The sequence below is a fragment of the Arvicola amphibius genome, chromosome 2, assembly GCF_903992535.2.
Source record: "Arvicola amphibius chromosome 2, mArvAmp1.2, whole genome shotgun sequence".
NCBI lineage: Eukaryota > Metazoa > Chordata > Mammalia > Rodentia > Cricetidae > Arvicola > Arvicola amphibius.
This window is the reverse complement of record NC_052048.2, coordinates 76,177,969-76,198,096: the sequence shown is the minus strand read 5'-3', so window position 1 is coordinate 76,198,096 and position 20,128 is coordinate 76,177,969. Positions and strand designations below refer to the sequence as shown.

The 20,128-nt window shown below is 44.0% G+C and overlaps 1 protein-coding gene across 2 annotated transcripts in view; it reads left to right on the top strand.

The window, feature by feature from the left end:
- Window positions 1-14,520, top strand: part of LOC119808362 (charged multivesicular body protein 3) — a 34,217-nt gene extending 19,697 nt beyond the window's left edge. For both annotated transcript variants that reach the window (XM_038320822.2, XM_038320824.2), the window contains 3 exons: window positions 9,532-9,653; window positions 12,597-12,711; window positions 13,992-14,520. In XM_038320822.2, coding sequence (XP_038176750.1) covers window positions 9,532-9,653; window positions 12,597-12,711; window positions 13,992-14,143 — 389 coding nt within the window. In that variant the 3' untranslated portion in view covers window positions 14,144-14,520. The remainder of the gene's footprint in view (window positions 1-9,531; window positions 9,654-12,596; window positions 12,712-13,991) is intronic.
- Window positions 14,521-20,128: the final 5,608 nt, after the last annotated feature.

The window sequence follows — 20,128 nt, the reverse complement described above, 5'->3', positions numbered from 1 at the left end:
TAAAGACAGCTCGAAGTGATGCCTGTTGTAGTGACAGTACAGATAAAGGGCAGTGGGAGTTGGAAGGTGAGATATTTTGGGGAGATCGAGGGAGGTATTTGAGTGGAAGGATTAAGTGCGCAAAGACAGCTGAAACATCTCAGGCTGTGTTCAGGAGACAATTTGACAGGCGTGCACTAAGGAGAAAGTTGGAAAGTGGGGCTGGGAAGGAAGGTTGAAGTCAGAGTTTTCAGTTATGTTGAGGGATTGTGACTTCATTTTGTGGGTATGGAGAACTCCTCTGGGCTGTTGTCAGTGCATGGACACCTGAAACTGAAGATGTGGCTTACCGCCTGAGAGGACATGTAGTGTACTGGGAGTCTGAGTCAGTGGATCTCCAGAGTGTAAGGGCAAAGCTGTAGGGAGGTGTTGTGACCCTGGCAAGACTGTGGAGCCAGTAATGAAGGACACTGAGAACTCAGAAGAACTTGCCTATGACAGGAAGGTTCCACTTGGAACTGAGTGAGCTAGCTCCATGATATCAGTGGCTGTGGTTGAGGTTTGTATGCCAGGAGGTTTAATACAGCTGGGGGGTAACAGGATGGAACTCAAGAAGGAGGCAAAGGGAAGTCTTGGTTCTGGGAGTGGAAACAAGGAAATAGTATAAACAGCACTCCCAGGCACTGTTTGTCAGTTTTGGTGCCAGTGTCCTGCATCCCAGCCCCAGCCTGTGACTGTTCAGAAGTGATTTTTTTTCTTAAACTGTTCTCCTATTAAAATGTACCTGTCCCCAGGTGGGTGATGTTAAACCTTGTCAGCTATTAATATATTGTCATGATTAGTTACTTGGCAAGCAACAGCTTTCTGACAGCAGCTGCTTGCAGAAAAAGACAGATGATGAGCATGTTTTGATTGGGGGCAAGAGTTAAGGAAGAGGTTCAAAAGTGGGGCAGGAGCAGAATTATCATATGATCTGGCAATTCTGCTTTTAGGTGTGTACTCGAGAATTGGAAGCAGAGACTCAGATGTGTACCATCATGTCCCTAGTGATTTGTAGTAGCCGAAGGGTGGAAGCAACACAAGTGCCCATTAGTGGATGGAGAGAGAAATGTTTCCTACACATGTTAAAATATTATTCAGCTTGGGGCTGTGGAGATGGCCCAGTGGGTAAAAATGTTTGCTGTGCAAACAAGAGGGCATGAGTTTGAATTCCCAGCAACCATTAATGGCTGAGCATGGCCACTCATGCATGCAACCTCAGCATGGGGTGGAGGGCGTTAATAGATAGGCAGATCCTAGGAACTGTTTTGGCTGGTCAGCCAGCTCAGCCAAAATAGGAAGCTTCATGTTCAGAGAGAAACCCTGTGTCAAAAAATAAAGTGAGTAGCAATAGAAGACAAAACTCAGTTTCTTCTGACCTCTTCATGTACAAGCTATGCAAACCCGCGCATACTTGTGGACATACACCATGAACATACAAAAAGGGGAGAAAACTCTGACATATGCTACAATGGATGAGCCCTAAACACGCCTCCCAACAAAAGTTAGAGATTGGCTGCATATCTCCAAGTACCTGGAGTTCGGCTAATTATTTAAAAATGCAGCAGACATTTATAAAATGGTATGTTCACACCTTGCTTGAAAATCAACTCCACTTTCTCTAAATACAGAACCTTCAATTGTTGCAGAGGAGGATAGGGCAACTCTGTCCATCTGTGTGACATTCTTGGTCCGTGTGCACATAGTATAAGTTCATGGTGTCCTTGGCCCTGTAAGATGACCGTGTGCATGGAAGATCACTGTCTCCTTGTGGCATGGGTCATTCTGGGAAGTCAGCGTCTCTGTTCCTGTGAGGGTCTGAAATAGATGCGGCTGTTGTCTGCCTGCTGTGAGTAGTCACAATTGTGTCACCATGTGCCAGAGCTCATTCTCTTTGACGGCTCTGGGGCTCTTACTTTTCTTATTAACAGACCGAAATTGTAAACATTTCCAGGATAAAATGTGGTTTTCACCTGCTAGGTCAGTTAGCATATCTCTCTTGCCTGGATTTTTTTCATTGTTACAGTGCTGAGGATTGAGCCCCAGGCTGTGCATATGCTAAGCAGGCCCTCTGCCACTGGGTTGTGCCTCTAGCCCCACTCTGTTACTTTGAAATATATGTTATTATTGATTATATTTACCCTACTGTGCAAAAAATACATTTCAAAAGTAATTCCTACCTTTTGGAGCAGTATTTGTTTATCTCTTCAAAGTTCCTCCTGGCTGGCACCCTCTGGAAACCATTAGATAGAACCATTGTTCTCTGCTTCTGTAATCTTAGCTTATTAGCATGTCCTTGTAGGTGGTATGTGTATTTTCTATTTTTCATGTCTGCCTTACTCCACTGACTATTATGTTTTTCAGATTCATCCTTATTGTTGTGAGTGACAAGGACTTTCTCCCCCTTTAAGGCTGAGAGTAGTTTTCTGCTGTGTTATATTAGTTTGGTGCCACTGTAGCCCTACATACCTGACCTAGGATGACAGGATTATTTTGACTCTTTCAGACATTTTGGTCAATTAAGGTAGGGAGGGCAGAGCAGAGCAGGGCAGAGCACATTGGAGTGAAGAGGTTACAGAGAGCAAGATGAGAAGCAGGGGCTGGATCTAACTTACAGAGGACCGCTCGTAGAACCCCACTTCTGCCAGGCAAACCTCAGTTCCCAAAGTTTCCAGATACTCCCAAAAGTGCCGCTACTAGGCATCGTTAGACCGATGCTAACTGAGCCAAAGCAGATTGGAGATGGGGCAAACAACACTTGAGGTTTAAACCTAACAAGTTTATAGATTTTTCTTTATCACTCATATGTTGATGAGCGGTGAGTTTGTTTCAGTATCTTGGTTATTGTGAGACTGCAGTGAACGTGAGAAATGAGATCCTCTTGACATTCTCATTTCACTATTTATATACCTAGAAGTGGACTTACTAGATCTTATACTTAGTGGTTTTTAAGAACCTTTAGCCGGGCGGTGGTGGCGCACGCCTTTAATCCCAGCGCTCGGGAGGCAGAGGCAGGCGGATCTCTGTGAGTTCGAGGCCAGCCTGGTCTACAAGAGCTAGTTCCAGGACAGGCTCTAAAAAAAAAAAAAAAAAGCTGCAGAGAAACCCTGTCTCGAAAAACCAAAAAAAGAAAAAAAGAATCTTTATACCATTTTATTGTATTTTTGTTTTGTTGTAGTTGACTGACTCTTTGTGCTACCTAGTTTCATATCAACTTCACACAAGCTACAGTCACCCAAGAGACCAGCCCCCCCCCCCCTTCTGCCTGAGTTCCTTTGTTGGCTTCCCTTAGTGGACTATTATGATTCAAATCAAATAGTCTCTCCTCTCCAAATTGCCTTTGGTCGTGGTCTTCATCCCAGCAGTAGTAATCCTAACAAAGACAGTTTTGTATTATAGCCTGGCTATTATGTAGCCTAAGTAGCCTAGGACTCTATGTAAGTTTAGGCTGGCTTCAAGCTTAGGGTGGTCCTCCTGTTTCTCTCCCAATTGTTGGAATTATAGTATGTGTCAGCAGGAATAGCCTTCATATTATTTTTCGTAATAGTTATACTAATTTATATTCTTATGATAAAAGTTCTTACGTATTTAAATTTTCATATTTCTATTATAGATAAGATTGTTTTATTTCCTTTCTGGGTGATTCATTATTTGTTCATAGAAACAAAATTTGTTTTACTCCAGACTCATGGATCTGGAGGTTTATCCTTAGTTACTTGGCCCTGTTGCTTTGAGCTTTGGGTGAGATAAAAACGCTGGTAAGAAGCGAGGAAGTAAAGAAAAAGAACTGCTACTGGTTTTTGGATATCCTGTTGTTCTGTGTCATGGAGGTCCTGCAACTTTGGATCTGCAGGACAAGCCCCTTCACATGCTCCAGCAGATGATTGATGGCGTGGGTGTTGGGATGGGCCAACTCATAGCCCTGGTTCTGGGCCTGGTGGTTGCTGAGTTGGTCAGCCCGCAAGCTCTCCCTCGTCCTCATGACCAGGGCAAGCTCTCCACCTTATGCAGATGTGAAAGCTTCCTAGGATATGGATTCTGCCAAAGTTAAATTTTTAGTGCCTCCCGCCTTAACCAGGTACTGTAGTACAGAGCAGGTCTGACTTTTAGTGGACAACTTGCTTTATATTTATAGTAAGTGAGCCCTGGGTGGGCATGTGGGTCTTTGTCTCCCACTCTTCATGGCCCTGAGTAGGCTCTGTCGAATTTTTTTTTACCTGTAAGTTTACTGGATTTGTTAATTCTAATAGTTTGAGTTAAGAATTTCTCTGTATACGATCATCAGCATACAGAAATTTCACTCTTCTTTCCTATTGGGATGCCTTTTATTCTTCCTGAGTAGTTGTGATGGCTAGGATTGCCAGTGCTGTGCTAGAAAGAAGTAGGTGGGCATGGTGGCTCATGCTTGTAATTCTGATACCTGGGAGCCTAAGGCATGAGTTCAAAGTGAGTCCTAGGCTAGTCTGAGCTACATAGTAAAACTCTCTCTATAAACAGAACCCCTCCCTCTGCTCAGGAGCAGAACCCTGGCCTGGCATCTGAAGCTCTAGTTTCAAGTTTGTCTCCCTACCTAAAGGGAGGTGGGGCAGGGAGGAAACAAAGGGGGGAGAGTGGACCTGCTTGTCCCTAACTGGTCTTGCCTTCTCCTTTCTTTACAGGTTTGTTACACGTGACCTTTATTACAGATATGTCCCTTCTCTACCTAATCTCTTCCAGGATGTTTTTACTATGGAAGGATGTGGGGTTTTTGTTTTGTTTTGTTTTGTTTGTATGTTTGTTTTAATCTGTTAAAATAAGTTCACTTTTACCCTTCATTTTATTAAAATGGTGTCATACTATTTTGTGTATGTTATCTTTCCATCTCAAGGATAAATTCCATTTGATCATGATGAATTATTAGTAATCACTTCCCCTTCCTTCCCCCCCTTCTTCCTCTGGCTCACATATGCTTGACTTTTATTTACAATATTTTGTTGAGAAATCTTGCATTTCTGTTCACTTAGTGACATTAGCTTTTATTTTTCATGTAGGTCCCTAGTCTGACTTTGGTACCAGGATAATGTTAACCTCAGAAATTTGTTTGGAGATATCCACTTTAATTTTATGGAAGTTTGAGAATAATTAATTCACCTAACTCTTCTATAGAATTTAGGAATTAAGCTGCCCAGTCCTGTGTGTTTCATTAGTGGGAGACTTTTTATTACTGATTGAATTTCCTTAGTAAGTCAGTGTGCATCTGTAGCAGGCTTTCTTTTGAGCCACCAACCAGATCCCAGATCATGACACAGAGACTTATTATTAGTTATGAATGCTCAGCCTTAGGTTAGGTTCATTTCTGCTAGCTTAGGACTTAACCTGTTTCTCTTCATCTACCCTTTGCCTCAGGGCTTTTTAACCTTTCTTTTTTTTCTGTATCTTTTCTGCTTCTCAAGTCTGGATGACTGGTGACTGCCTGACTTCTGACCCTGGGCTTGTTCCTCTCTTCCTCCCTTGTTCTCTCCTGCCCGCCAGCACCGCCTGTCCTTCTTTTGCCTAACTATTGGCTCTTCAGCTTTTTATTAGATCAGTTGGGTGCCTTAGGTAGGCAAAGTGAAACAAATGCAACACATCTTCACATGATTAAACAAATGCAATACAAACAAATGTAACACATCTTTAATTTAAAGGTCAGATAACATTCTATAACATGTCTAGGAATGTATTGTTTTTCTGGATTACAGGATGTGAAGCACACAGGAGGTATCGATAGGTACTTCTTACCTGCTTGTGTGCCAGTGGTATCAGCTATTCAAGAGCCAACACCAGGGCCGTCAAGCATGCTCTGTGTTTGCTGCACAAGCTTGGTGACCTGAGTTCCTCCCCAGAACCCACTATGAAGGAGAGACCCAACTCCTGAGAGTTGATCTCTGCTGACCTCTACACGTGTTCTTTGGACTGGAGATAGAGATCATTGTTGGTGCTTGTCTGGCATGTACAAGGCTTTGGGTTCCACACCCAGCACCACAAATAAAAAAATACCAATTCCCCTGAGAGACGTGGTGGGTAGTGGCTTGGAACTCACTATGTAGGCCAGACTGACCTCAGGCTCACACATCTTCTGCCTCTGCACCCTAGTGCTGGTTTCAGAAAGCTGACCCTTCACTGATGAAGCTGAAGCAATCAATAGGAAGACAGACATGAGACTCACTTAACACATAACCAAACTAGAGAACAAGTTAGTGAGTCTGCTCTAAATAAAAATTAAATTGAGTTCTCCTCAGTGGCAACTCCAGTTTCAGGAGGTCTAATGCCCTCTTCTGGCCTCCTCATATACCAGACAGCCTCACTCATATGCACAGACTCATATCTATACATCCATACACGTAATTAAAAACAAATGAAGAAAGCAACTTTTCTGGTCTGCTTTGGTTTTTGAAGTTGTCTTTTTATGTTTTATTTCCAAGCTCACCTCTTATTCCCTCCTACTGCACCAGGTTTCTTCTCTTTATAACTAATCATAACTTTCTCAAAAAAATCCTCATTTATTTCATTTTTATTATTTATTTTACACTTATTTATTTTATTTATTATTTGTTTCATTTTTATTTAGAGCAGACTCACTAGCTTGTTCTCAGTGAGCACACTGCACTCACGTAATAGCTGGCAGCAGTATTCCAGACCCAGTGCTGGGGCACAGAGGCGGAGGATGTGTGAGCCTGAGGCCAACCTGGCCTACACAGCAAGTTCCAAGCCACTACCTACCATGTCTCTTGGTTTTTCTTGTTGTCTGGGGTTGGAACCCAGAGCCTTGTAAATGTCAGGGAAGAACCAATAATGATCTATATCTCAGTTGACTATTTCTAATTGTACTAATTTTGAAAACTATTATTGTATTAGTTTGTGTCTGTATACATAAGTGTGCACGTGGAGGTCAGAGGACAGGTCATGGGAATTAGTGCTTTCCCTCAGTCGTGACTTTCAGGGATCAAACTCAGGCCACTGGGTGTGGTGGTAAGTGCCTATCTGCTGACCCATCTGGCCTCAGCTATTTTACACTATTTTTATATGTGTCTTAGTCCACTCTGTTTCTATCACAGAATCCCTGAGGTGGGTACTTGATAAAGATGATTTTGTAATTGGCAGTTTTGGTGTCTAGAAGTCTCATTATTTTGGTGCCTGCGAAGGCTTCATGATGAGCAACTTCATTAATAGCAGCATGTGTGAGAAAAATTTCATGGGGAGGCTCAGGAGCCAGGACTGCGCCTTTTAGAGAACTAAGAACTAACGCACTTTGTGAGACCAGCACTACCGCTTCCAAGGTACCATTCCTTGTGGCCCTGTGCACTCCTAGAGGGCCGTCACCTCACCAAGCACTGTATTGCCTGAGCCAGCAGTCTGCTATTTGCATTTCAACTGAGTGATCACTGAGCACAAGTGCTAGTGTACTCTGCTGCAGAAGACAGACACAGGCCGTACAGATAACATGTTTTCATAACTCAGAGCCACATGGGATTCGCCTTTTATCTTCTTTCTTTGTGTGCACTTGAACAATGATCAACAGTAACTTTAGCATTTTCTTTATTTTTGTGTATTTGGGTATGTGTGCGAGTGTATGTGCATGTGAGTATGCAGAGTTTGGAGGAGGATGTTGGGTATCCTGCTGTTTCACCTTATTTGAGACAGGGTCTCACTGATCTTGAAGCTAGGGTGGTGGCCAGCAAGCCCCAGAAACCCTCCTGTCTCCACCCCTACAACACTGGAGTAACAGGCTTGCCTCACTTTTTACCTGGGATCTGGGGATTTGAACCCAGATCCTCAGGCTTGTACAGCAAGTGTTCTTACCTGCTGGGCCATCTCCCCAGCAATTTTAGCTTTTTCTAATACCTGTCTTTTTATATACATTTAATGGTGTAGGTACTTTATTGCTTTGTTTCAGCCCTCATAGATTCTTCACCCTTCCGCAAATTCTACTTGTCATAAATTAACGTTTGACTTTCCTATTCTAGTGCCAGAGAAATAAAGAGCTCTCCGCCCATAGCGCCTTCCTCACCTCACACATCTTCAGTGTGTGTTAGACAGGCATTTTCCTGCTCACTCGCGTTTGCTGTTAGTCGTAAAAGGTTCCTATAGTCTGGATTCTGCCAAAGTTAAATTTTCGTTGCCTCCTGGCTTAGCCAGGTACTGCAGTGCAAGAAGAGTGTGTGGAACTTTCAGTGAATTGCTTGCTTTATAGTGAGTGGTGATTCTAGGAGGTTTAAATCTTGTAATTCCCTAACACATCAGGTTGCTCACCCTTTACTTGACATGTTAACGATGAACACAGAGAGGGGAATGGCCATTTGCTTCTTTGTGTTTCTTGGAAAGAAGATGTATATAGTATGAGAACCCAGAAGGCTTTTCCCTAGCAAGGACCTGTAGCTGTGTGTTGACCCACATAAACTTTCTCCGTGAGGACCAGCAACAGGCTCTTCACAGAGCAGGCACTGTCCATCATCTGGTGGGTGGGAGAGTCTACCTGGGGAGCTGGAAGCCTTCTGGTTCCACTGTGGTTCTAACCTTACTCTAGAACCCTGCCTCTCATCTGCAACTGTCTCCAGGTGTCATACTAAGACTCCCTCCCTGATGGTCAGCTGCATGCAGACCTTCAGGCCACTCTCCACAGAGGCCCATTGGTTTGACTACTCAGAGAATTCACACCATAATACCCTTGTCTTAGTTTGGGTTTCTGTTGTTGCGATGAAACACACACACACACACACACCAACAAAAAACAAGTTGGGGAGGAAAGGCTTTATTTGGCTTTTGCTTCCACATCATAGTTCATTATCAAAGGAAGTCAGGACAGGAACTCAAGCAGGAACATGGGGGCAGGATGTGATGCAGAGACCATGGAGGGATGCTGCTTACTGACTTGCTCATCATGGCTTACTCCGCTTGCTTTCTTTCTTTCTTTTTTTTTTTTGGTTTTTCGAGACAGGGTTTCTCTGTAGCTTTGGAGCCTGTCCTGGAACTAGCTCTTGTAGACCAGGCTGGTCTCGAACTCAGAGATCCGCCTGCCTCTGCCTCCCGAGTGCTGGGATTAAAGGCGTGCGCCACCATCGCCCGGCTTTCCGCTTGCTTTCTTATAGAACCAAGGACCACTAGTCCTGAGATGGCACATGGCACCAACACAATGGGCTGGGCACTCTCCCATCAATCACTAATTAAGAAAATGCCAAAAAAATAAAAAATAAAAAAAAAAAGAAAATGCCCTACAGGCTGTGTACAGCCTGGTTTAGCGAGGCGTTTTCTTGATTGAGGTTCCTTCATCTCAGATGACTCTAGCTTGTGTCAAGATGACATGAAACTATCCAACACGCCTAGGTGGGACTTAGTTTCAAAGAATGACCTCTCAGCCATCTAGCACAGTAATATGTCATAAAGACATGGCAGTAAGTTTGGTAGTCTACCCACTAGAGCAGTTCTGAGCTGGGCTCTCTCATTCCACATTCTGTCTTTTGAACAGTCCTGGCTGATGCAGCCTTTCTTTTTCAGCGGTCCTAAGAGTAGCTGGTTCCCTGCAGAGGAGCACAGAAGTGATGAAGGCTATGCAGAGTCTTGTGAAGATCCCAGAAATCCAGGCCACCATGCGGGAGCTGTCCAAGGAGATGATGAAGGTGATTGTGCTGGTTCTGCTGTCTCCAAACCCTGAGAGGTCCTCTGAGCTGGGGCTGGGACTGCATGGATGGGCTGGAGAGAGTACGACTGCTCCACAGTGTTTTGAGAAAAGGAACAGATGTTGTTATCTGCTTGAAACCATTTTTGTGCAAGCATAGCAGAGGCTGGGTGGAATTGTAAGTGTTGGGAAGAAGCACAGCTTGCCTAGATCTCCAGAAGGGACCCATCCAGTGATGGGGTCTGTGGGCTCCAGCAGGGGAGAGACAAACGCCTTTTCACTGTCTGCTCTGAAGGCGTTAGTGAAGCTGGCAAGGGAGGCGATTTCATTCTCTACAGTGTTAGATAGCAAAATCATGTTACACTTTGATGGCCGTTCTTGTAACCTCTCAACTTTGCCTGTCATTGTAAAAGCAGCCCTAGATAGCATTTACACAAAGTAACTGTGACCCAAATCCTTTGTTTAGGAAACACCAGATCGAGCCTGCAGACTGCAGTTATTTATACCTATTTTAACTACAAAAAGGAGAGACTGAGAACCAAATGGAAAATATATAGGCCACCCTAGGATAAGGGCGTAGCAGGAACTACAAGAGGGTTCTCCAGACAGGGCCAGGGATCCGAGGAGAGATTGCTACTGAACCACAACTGATAGCATGTAGCATTTTGGCCTGTCTTGTTCTCCAGGTGCTCTCTTGGGGTATTTTACACAGGACATTGAGTTTTAAAGCTACCAGGCAACCCAAGATCTCTTGGATTATAAGTAAATCTGGAGCTGGACCACAGGTGTGTCTGCCCTCATCATCTGAGCTGACATCATGTATGAGTGCTGTTTCTTAGTTTAGACTTGTGGTCTGTTAACCAAGAGTATGCACCTCAAATTCCTGTGTGTGGATCTCCTCGTACCTATCAGAGTGTCTTATCTGAACCATATGAACGTGAACCATACACTGAACGCTGGGGGCAGCCAGAAGGGGTGTGCAGAGAGGCTGGAGAAGAACAGATAGGAAAATATCGTAAAAGTCCAGAGCCCAGCTCTTTAGAAAGATAATGCTTGGTCAGTAGCAGTTAACAGGGCCAAGTGTGTCCTTTATATCTGGTATGTACTCAGACTGGAGATTAGAGGTGGATGATGGGCTCCTGGCCTGCACATTTTAACTTAGGTGGCCACCAAAATTTGAGTGAGTGAATTATTAAAACAAAAAATCCTCTAAGGTCCTTTCACAGTGGTTTATGAACATTAAAGTTTGTTTTGAAGGAAGGTTGTGTATTGTAGATTCTAGGGACTGAATGCTAATAGTGATGCATGGTCGGGTGTATATTCAGGCTGCCCATTGTGACCCAGCTCTGAAAGAGCGGGGACATGTTCTTAGATTTTGCATTTGTTCCCAGTACCTTGCTCTGTTGATGAATGACTGAATGAACTGAATGAACCAATAGATAGATGATACCCTCTCTCCAGAAGGAGGAGGGCTGTTACAAGTTCTTTTAACTAATCAACAATTATTTATTGACCCTCTTTTTGTTTGAGTGTTTGGTTTTACTTAGTCTGTGGGGTTTGCTTTTGTTTGAGACAGTCGTCATGCTCCAGCCTGCCAAGTGCTGTTTGTTGAACAGTAGACTCCAGCATCGAAATAACTTCAGTTACCTAGGCTATAGGGCTCCACCTTGATGACCATGATATGAGCTTGTTCATAGGTTAGGGAAAGGGGCTCAAATTGGGCTAGGCACTAGCTAGATCTGTGTCATGGAGAGTCACCTCAGGTCGGGAAGCACAAGGACTAGAAGGTAAGTGATTTGCTGGGACAGGAGCAGAGGCCAGAGCTGTCACTGCCGCCTGCTCCAGGCTGTGTAAAGGAGCTGTGCCTCTTGGTTTGTAGAATACTAGGGTTCCCTTCTGGCCTTTTGTCTGGGACCCCTTTCTGACATGGGAGGGTGCTTTTCTGACCCTATGCTCTAACAGACACCGAGTGGCCTCCTCCAGAGTTGGGGACACTGTTAAGCAGGACAATTTCAGGGCTTTGGAGAGCCTTTTCTTTGTGCCTCACAGTGGTCCCTTGTGTGAACACTGTTGAATGATGATATATACACATGCGCATGGATGTGTGCTGTGTGTATGTGGAAGCAGAGTGCACTGGGTACCTTCCTCTATACTTTCCACTTGTTTTTGAGACAGAATCTCTCTGAACTTGAAGCTCACCAGGCCAGCCAGTTAGCTTCAGAGACCACCCTGCCTCTGCTAAAACACCCTCCCTCCCACAGTGCTGGGCACAGATGTGGGCTGTCAATGCCTAGCTCTTGAAGTGGGTGCTGGGCATTTGAAAAGGTCCCCAAGCTTTTGTTGCACTTTATCAACTGAGGCATCTCTCCACCTCCTTCCTTCTTTCTGAAAAAATAAGCTGAGTCAGGCTGCCAGGCACAGACTTCCAGTAATATGACCTTTGTGGGTCAGGAGCTCTTGACTTCCTGTAAGGGAGATGATCAGGGTTTGGTGCTGGGTTGATACTCAGCACCCACCCACCCACCAGATCAACCTTACCAGCAGCCGTCATCTGCCTTGCTGGGATTTTTTTTTTTTTTTTTTTTTTTTTTTTTTTTTTTGCATTTTCTGGATTCCCTCTCTGCTCATGCCTTTGTTATCCTGTTGTCTCCTTTGGCTCCAGCCAGTTTCATCCTGTTTCAGGTCCTATTTGCTGTGTTAGGGCAGTGCTTTCCAGGCAGCTCAAGGGTGTGCTCCTGAGGCTGCTTCCGTAGTCAGGGTTCTGTGGCCTCCAGTCCTGTGAACTGAGAGCACTGTTTCCCTCCGGCATTTCCTTTCCACTGACTCACTGTCTCCTGGGAGAGGTGGACTAGACTCCGCGAGACTGCAGCTCCCTCTGGGTGCTGTCTAGGGGTGTTGGGTCACATGTGACATTGAGTGAGATGGCATTTTGTTGTCTATTCAGGCTGGAATCATAGAGGAGATGTTAGAGGATACATTCGAAAGCATGGATGATCAGGAAGAAATGGAAGAAGCAGCAGAAATGGAGATTGACAGAATCCTCTTTGAAATCACAGCAGGTATGGGCCTTCCTCCCACAGGCAGTCAGCACTGGCTACTGCATCTTTCCTCTATTGGAATGTGCAAGGTACTTCTTGAGGGATGTGCAGTAAAAGGAACAGAGGATTCTTAGTTTCTGATTTTCACAATAGCTGAAAACCGCTGTTAGGAATTTGAGTTAGTATAGACCTGACTTTAGTATAAAAGCTGTCTGTGTTGAACACAGAGGTAAAAATAGTTATTCCTAGGAACTTCATAACTTTTTAATTCTGAGTTTTCTGAATTTTATGCTAATAAATTGGTGGGATTTCATTTTTATTTGGCTTTAAATTGTTGGGAGAAGGAAGGTATTTTGAGAAAGTATTTTGTGAAAATTTGGAAATAATTTAGATTTTTGTTTATTTATTTGATTTGTTTTGGTGTTTGAAGTGTCTCGCTTTACAATCCACTGTGGTCTCAGACACTCTTCTTGCCTAACCTGGAAAACTGGATTACAGGTGTTCACCCCACACCTGGCCAGGACTGGATTATGGGTGTTCATCTCACACCTGGCTAGGACTGGATTACAGACGTGCACCCCATACCTGGCTAACAATGTGGTTGTTTCCCTTTGGTTTCTGTGGCACTGGGGACTGATCCTGTGGCCTCCTGTACATGAAATAAACACTCTACTGCTGAGCTGTACTCCCGGCCTTCATTTTGCGATAGGGACTCATTAAGTCGCCCATGCGGCCCTTGAACTTACTTGGTAGTGTAGGTAAACCTTGTTTTCTGTCATCCTGTTTCAGTTTCCCAGTTAGCTGAGATTAGAGACCTGTGCCACCCAGTCTGGCTTCAACAATTAAAAAATGAGATTTTCAGTAGTATTTGGGAATTTAAATTAGGAGCTTCAGAATTATGACTTTTTTACTTTTTTTTTTTGAGATGAGGTCTCACTATTTTGCCTAAGATGGCCTCAAAATCCTGAGCAAAAGTAACAAGTATGTGGACTCAAGTTTACAATACCATGCCTAATTTTCCAGAAATTAAAATTCTTATGATTTGGGGTGGATGTGGATTACTCCTGTAGTAGCTACTTGGGAGCCTGAGGCTGGATCCCTCAAGGGCAACATAACAAGTCAATCTGTCCATCTGTCCATCTGCACAGTTCTTGCTCTCAGCTGTGATGTGCATTGTCAGAGGAAGCAAATTCCCACTCTGACAGCAGCTCCACTGCCTCGGTCCTCGGACGAGAGGAGGCTGGGAAGACCGAGGAACTGTTCTTATGTGGTGTGTTCTAAGCTCTTCACTCTCTCTTCAGGAGCCTTGGGCAAGGCGCCCAGTAAAGTAACTGACGCCCTTCCTGAGCCTGAACCTTCAGGAGCGATGGCTGCCTCAGAAGAGGGAGATGATGAGGAGGATGAAGAGGACCTGGAGGCCATGCAGTCCCGGCTGGCCACACTTCGAAGCTAGGGCCACCCAGTTGGGGCCTCAACTTTCTGGTGCCCTCTTCTAGGTGTGGGCACAGCCTCCGAGGAATCACTGTTTCCTGTATCTCTTGCACTACACCTCTGCTGTGAAGCATTGCATTTTGGAAAGGGTTCTGTGCTAGTATATCTTCACTGTTGGCAGAGGCTTTAAGGATTGTTTTTATGAAAGTGGTGTAATCAAATGCATCATTTTCAAGAGCATAAATAGTAGAAGTATCTTCCTTGGGGGAGGGCAAAGAAACCCATTTTCTCATGAAGCAATTCTGAGAGGAGTCGATTGAATGTTGACAACTCTCCACTGGTGTGTGTGTGTAAAATACTACTTAAGTGGATGTCAATAAACTTCTGCTTTGGCTCTTGGTCTCACTGTAATGTCATCACATGCAGTCAACTCAAGGTGTTGATCTCCCAGATGATGTCCCAGTGTTGGCCCTAGAAAGAGGGAGTGCCATCGCCAGGCATCAGAACGTGGGAGCTCAGCAGAAGTGCCTTCTGCTCTGCAGCCTGGTCCTAATCTTCACAGACAGGATTTGGGGGCCACGCTTGTGCAGTCGTCACCCCTTTAACAGATGGATGTTGGTAATGTGCTGTGTTGGCTGGGGACCATATCACACACTGGCGTATGCATGGGGAATCTTTGCAGCTGCTAGGCATTCTCCCCATAGCAAGGGTCGTGCAGAACAGACAGCACTGGGATCGGGACTCTTACACCCCATTCTTGCTTGGAGCCAAGTGTCCTGCGTACAGGGACATAGCCTAACCATAAACACCAAGAACTAACCAGCAAGAAGCTTTGGTTATATGTCGAAACAGGACATGCTTTAGATGCACTGAGAAGTAACTTGGCAGTTGCACTGTGTGTCTGAGACAGTTTGAAAAGCTCTTTGGCATACACAGTCTCCTTCAGACCTCACAGATGGGAACAGCTGTTTGCTGAAGTCACAAACTCTAATGTACAGTGGCGTGTCTCCACCATTATTGTGGCACAGAATGGCCTTGCTACCCATAAGCAATCCTATGCGCTCTGTGCATCCCCTCCTTTCTGATCCCTCTGCCTATTTACTGCCTCCATGGGTTTTCCTTCTCCAGCCTTTCAGACTCTTCCCTCATGTGGTCATAGGCATTTGAGTTTGTTCTGTGGGTCATGACTTGATGGTTTAGCTCTTGTCATTGAGCAGCATTCCGCTTTCTGGATGACCCATAATCTGTCCTGAAGGGCGTCGGGATTATAATTAAACCTGAAGCAATGTCTGTAGCAATTTTCTCTGTGTGTGTTTTCAGTTCCTGTGGTACCAGGGAGCTCAACCATGTGCTCAGCACATACTTGGTGCCGTAAGAGGCCAAACCAACCTTGCCTAGGAGGAAGAGTTCACCATTCTGTGTCCTTGGCAGTATTTGTCCTGAAGGATTTCTGTTTTGTTGGTACCTTGTCTTGATCTGTAATCCCTGATGAAGTACGCTAGGCACCTGTTTTTATACTTCTCTGTATTTTGTTTGAAAATGTTGAAATAGTGGCCTTGAACTCATGACCTCTCTGTTCTACCACCATGCTCAGCTTGCCACCTGTATTTCTTCACTGTTGGTGTTTGTGCATTTTATAAACTGGATTGTTTTCTGATTATTCAATTTTAAGGTCCGCTTAATATATTTTGGACCAATCATCTATCAGATTTTATCTTATCCTCTGGTCTGTTCTCTCATTGTTGACATTTGCTCAAATCTGAAGTTTTTTGTTTTTTTTTTTTTACTTTTAATAAAACCCTGCTTCTTACTTATTTTGTATATCATGCCTTTGGTGTTTTTTAAAAAAAAAAAAAGAGTATCACTACAGGGGATGTAGCTCAGTGGTTAGAGTACTGGCCTGGCATGTACAAGGTCCTGGGTTCAATTCTCAAGTGCCAACACACACATGATCATTTAATGTTTGTGCTACCTAGTAGTTTGTCTTGTTTTAGTTACATATGTTTATTGTGGCGGGATGTCTGAGCCATAGTGTACATTTGAAGGTCAGAAGACAACTTGTAGGAATTGGTCTTCTTCCCGCCATGTGTTCCAGGGATCAGACTCGGGTGGTCGGACTTAGAGGTAAGCATGTGTTTTCACTGAACCAGCTTATGGCCCTTGTGTTGTGTTTTATATTGTGGTCTATAACCCAGTTTCAGTTCATCTTTATGAAGGATGTTAAAGTCTGTGTGCAGGGTTGGTGATTTTTTTTTTTTTTGCATGTGGATATTCAGTTAGTCAAAATCATTCATTGAAAAGGCTGTCTTTGTGCCAGTCTAATTACATATTTATAATTATGTAAATTTTATATAAAATATAGTTTTATATAATATTGATGACCAAAGCAGCCTTATAATAATTCTCAGTCAGGCCATAATTCTCAGTCACCCTTTGACTTGTTTGAGACAGTGGCTCACTATGTATCACTGGCTGGCCTGGAATTTGCCGTGTAGACCAGGCTGGCCCAAATTGACAGGTCCACCTGCCTCTGCCTCTGGAGTGCTGAGATTAAAGGCGTGCTCCACCACACCTGGTATTCTTTTCTTTAAAAGTTGTGGTGGTGATTGTGGGTGTCTTGCCTCTTAATGTAAACTTTATAATTAATTTATTGAGATTCAAAAATAATTTGCTAGTTTTTCCTAGGATGCATTGAACCTGTGGATTCCATTGGTAAGAACTGACATGTAATGATACCACAGTGCTTTATACTGAGCCAGTGAGCTTCTTTACAAGGTGACACTGGTGGTAGCCGCCCGTACCCCAGGGCACTTGAGTTTGTATTCACAGTGACAGCCTCTCTTCTAAGCACTCAGTGAGCAGCTTATCACATTCCTGTTTTCTTGCTAAGCAGAGCGTTTTTGCTTGTCTGCCATGTATTCCTTTTTCCTCTCATATGCTTTGATGGCACCACAGGAAGCAGTTCAGATCTACAAACTGTCCCTCTATCCCAGGTACTGAACTAGATGCAGTAACAGAAATACTGACTTTTCTGCCGTCCCATCAGGACCACTTGGCGCCATCAAGGGTACCCAGATTATCACTACACTCCCAGCCCGCTCACTCTAACAGTTTACTCTGAAACATCACCCTAGGCAGACAGTTGTGGCCTTCCTTGCACCCCTGCCATAGCCCCTCCATCTCAGCCAAGCTGTGTCCTATGTTACAGGGGCAGATGAAAAAAAAATCCTGTTTTCTGTCCTCAAGTATTTTGCTTAAAAGTCAATGAAGAAAAGAGTCTAGAGTGTACCCATTGAGGTTAACATTACAGACAGCAGTCTCAGGACAAAGACAGTATTTGAAGAAGGAATGCCTGAAGCTCTCCCAAGTCTATAAAAACTTCTTCAAGAAGCACAAAGTCACAGCACTGAAAGAGCAAGGAAGAAAAGACCAATCAACAACTAGACACTGATACATGGGTATTTACAGTGATTGACTTGAAGCACAGTTGTACTGCCTCTTGCCAAGCGTGACTTCACTTGCTGCCTGGAACAGAATGACCTGGAGAAATAGCTGAACCAATGGATCACTGCCCTTAACAACCTGACATCCCATCTTGTGGTTTTAGAGGATAAAATAAGAATTCAAACGGGACACAGCCCCGAGACCTTTCAGGAGCTGTCCTGGCATCTGCCCACTGATGACATCTCACCCACTCTCACTGATGTTGGAGTGCTCATTCCAGAAAGATGCTAAACTCTTTAAGGGACTCTTACTGGGATACGTGACAGTAGAGGCTGCAGAAGAAAAAGATCTTTAAAGCCACCAAAGAGTAGGTAAAGTGGTTTTTAGTAAGATCTGTGTATGCTTACTGATCACAGACCACTGTGGCCAGGAGACAATAGGGTAACATTTTTAGAATGTTCAAAAAAAAGAAGCAATCTATCCAGCAAAACAGTCTCTTCAGAACAAAGAAAAACTAAACATTTCCTGAAGAGCAAAAGCTAAAGATATAGGTTCTGCATGTCCCCTGTGCCAGGCTAAAACGACTAGATAGTAACCTAAAGCCGTACAATAGAGAGATAGGTGAACAGGAGAGGATGGGAGCAGAGGCAGAAAGGGACTAGGCTGGGCCAGTGGCACACACCTCTAATTCCAGCACTCCAGAGGCAGGTGGATCTGAGTCAAGGCCACTGTGGTCTACTTAGAAGTTCTATGACAGAGCTGTAGAGACGTCTCAAAAGCAGAAAGACAATGCTGGGTACAGGGCTGCTGTATGGGATGATGAAAAAGACCTAGTGTTTACTACACTAGACTGTACGTTCCCACTTCCTTGTACACTTCTTTGTACACTTTTGTTCAAAGCAACAAAAATTGTTATATGTTTGGAGTTTAACAATTATTTTGTGTATGTGTGTAGACGTGTGAAGGTCAAAGGACAACTTGCAGAGCTTGGTTCTCTCCACTCACCAAATGGGTTCCAGGAATTGAATTCAGCTTGTGAGGTTTGGTGGCAAATGTCTTTACCTAACCCATATCATCAGCTCCTGGAGTGCGTCTACTGTTTGACAGTAGTCTGTGTTCAGCCTCAACTGTACTTTGTTAATATCTCAAAATGAATATGTAAACCCGGATAGTGGTGGCTCATGCTTTGAGTCCCAGGGCTTGGGAGGAGACAGGCGGATCTGAGTTTGAGGCCAACCTGATCTATACAGAGCAAGTTTCAGGATGGTCGGAGTCACACAGAGAAAGCCTGTCTCAAAAAAATAAATAAATAAAAAGAAAGTAAACTAGTTTATGTGGATATTCTAGGATCAGGCTGGTCATGCATGTCTGCCATCCCATTTTTGTTGCATTTGAACTTCATTTTTAATTTTCTTTTTATTCTTTGTGAGATTGGCATCAAATCCACAGGGCTTTCGAGAAGCTCGTCTGCTTTGTCTTTCTCCCTGGCATTGGCTCACATTCTCTCCCTCTTCATGCACTGTACTGTCATGGCTACCACCTCCCAGGAGTCCTTAATCAGAGGCCATGGCTCCAAAACTGATCTAAATAACCCTGTTCTTTATAAAGTGCTCAGCTAGAGAACACAGTAACCAATATGACGGCTCACATTTAATCTCAGCACTTGGCAGGCAGAGGTGGGTGGATGTGAGCTAAAGGCCAGTCGAGGCTATCTTTGAGAAGTAGAGGACACATTTAGTCAGCTTTGAGTCAGTTCTGTTTTGGTAATTTTTCTCCTGATCACTGTGTTTTTCTGGGTTAATTGTTTAAATATTTCCCATCGTCTCTTTACAAAAGTAAGGAAATGGGTTTAGGCTTGTATGTATTTTCTACAAGCAGTTTCCCTCAGTTCAGAGCATCAACTTAACCTGCCACATTTTTGTGGCTTGTGAGTCTTGACATTACTGGGTCAGTAGTAGCTCCATCTTCATTCACACCTGCTCCTCCAGCAAGTCCCTGTTCTTGAGTCACTGGTGTGACTGGGTCAAGAGAGACCGCCATTGAGAGTAGCTGTACTGAAGGGCCTTGTGCAAGACAAGCACACCTACCAGGCTGTCTCCAGCATCTCTTAACTTTTATTCATAGAAGCAGAAGATTGTCACTTTTTAAAAAGCCAGTCTTTAGAGATTATTTATTTATTTATTTGTGAGACAGGGTTTCTCTGTAGCTTCGGAGCCTGGCCTGGAAACTAGCTCTTATAGACCAGGCTGGCTCTGAACTCACAGAGATTCTCCTGCCTCTGTCTCCTGAGTGCTGTGATTCAAGGTGTGTGCCACCACTGCCTGGCTGAGATTTAATTTTTAATCTTTGCAAACAACACATTTCTTACTTTTAAATATTCATTATTGTATCATTGATAACTATTTTGCCAAGTTTGGTGAAGTCTTCTCATATGAATGTGTTGGCAAATCTTGGTTGTCTGTTTGACTGCAGCATAAGTCAGCTAAAACCCAGGTTGCTGTGCTGGCCTGAGGGATTTCCTTAGATTATCTGAAGCCGGAAGGCCCACCCTAAATCTCTATCA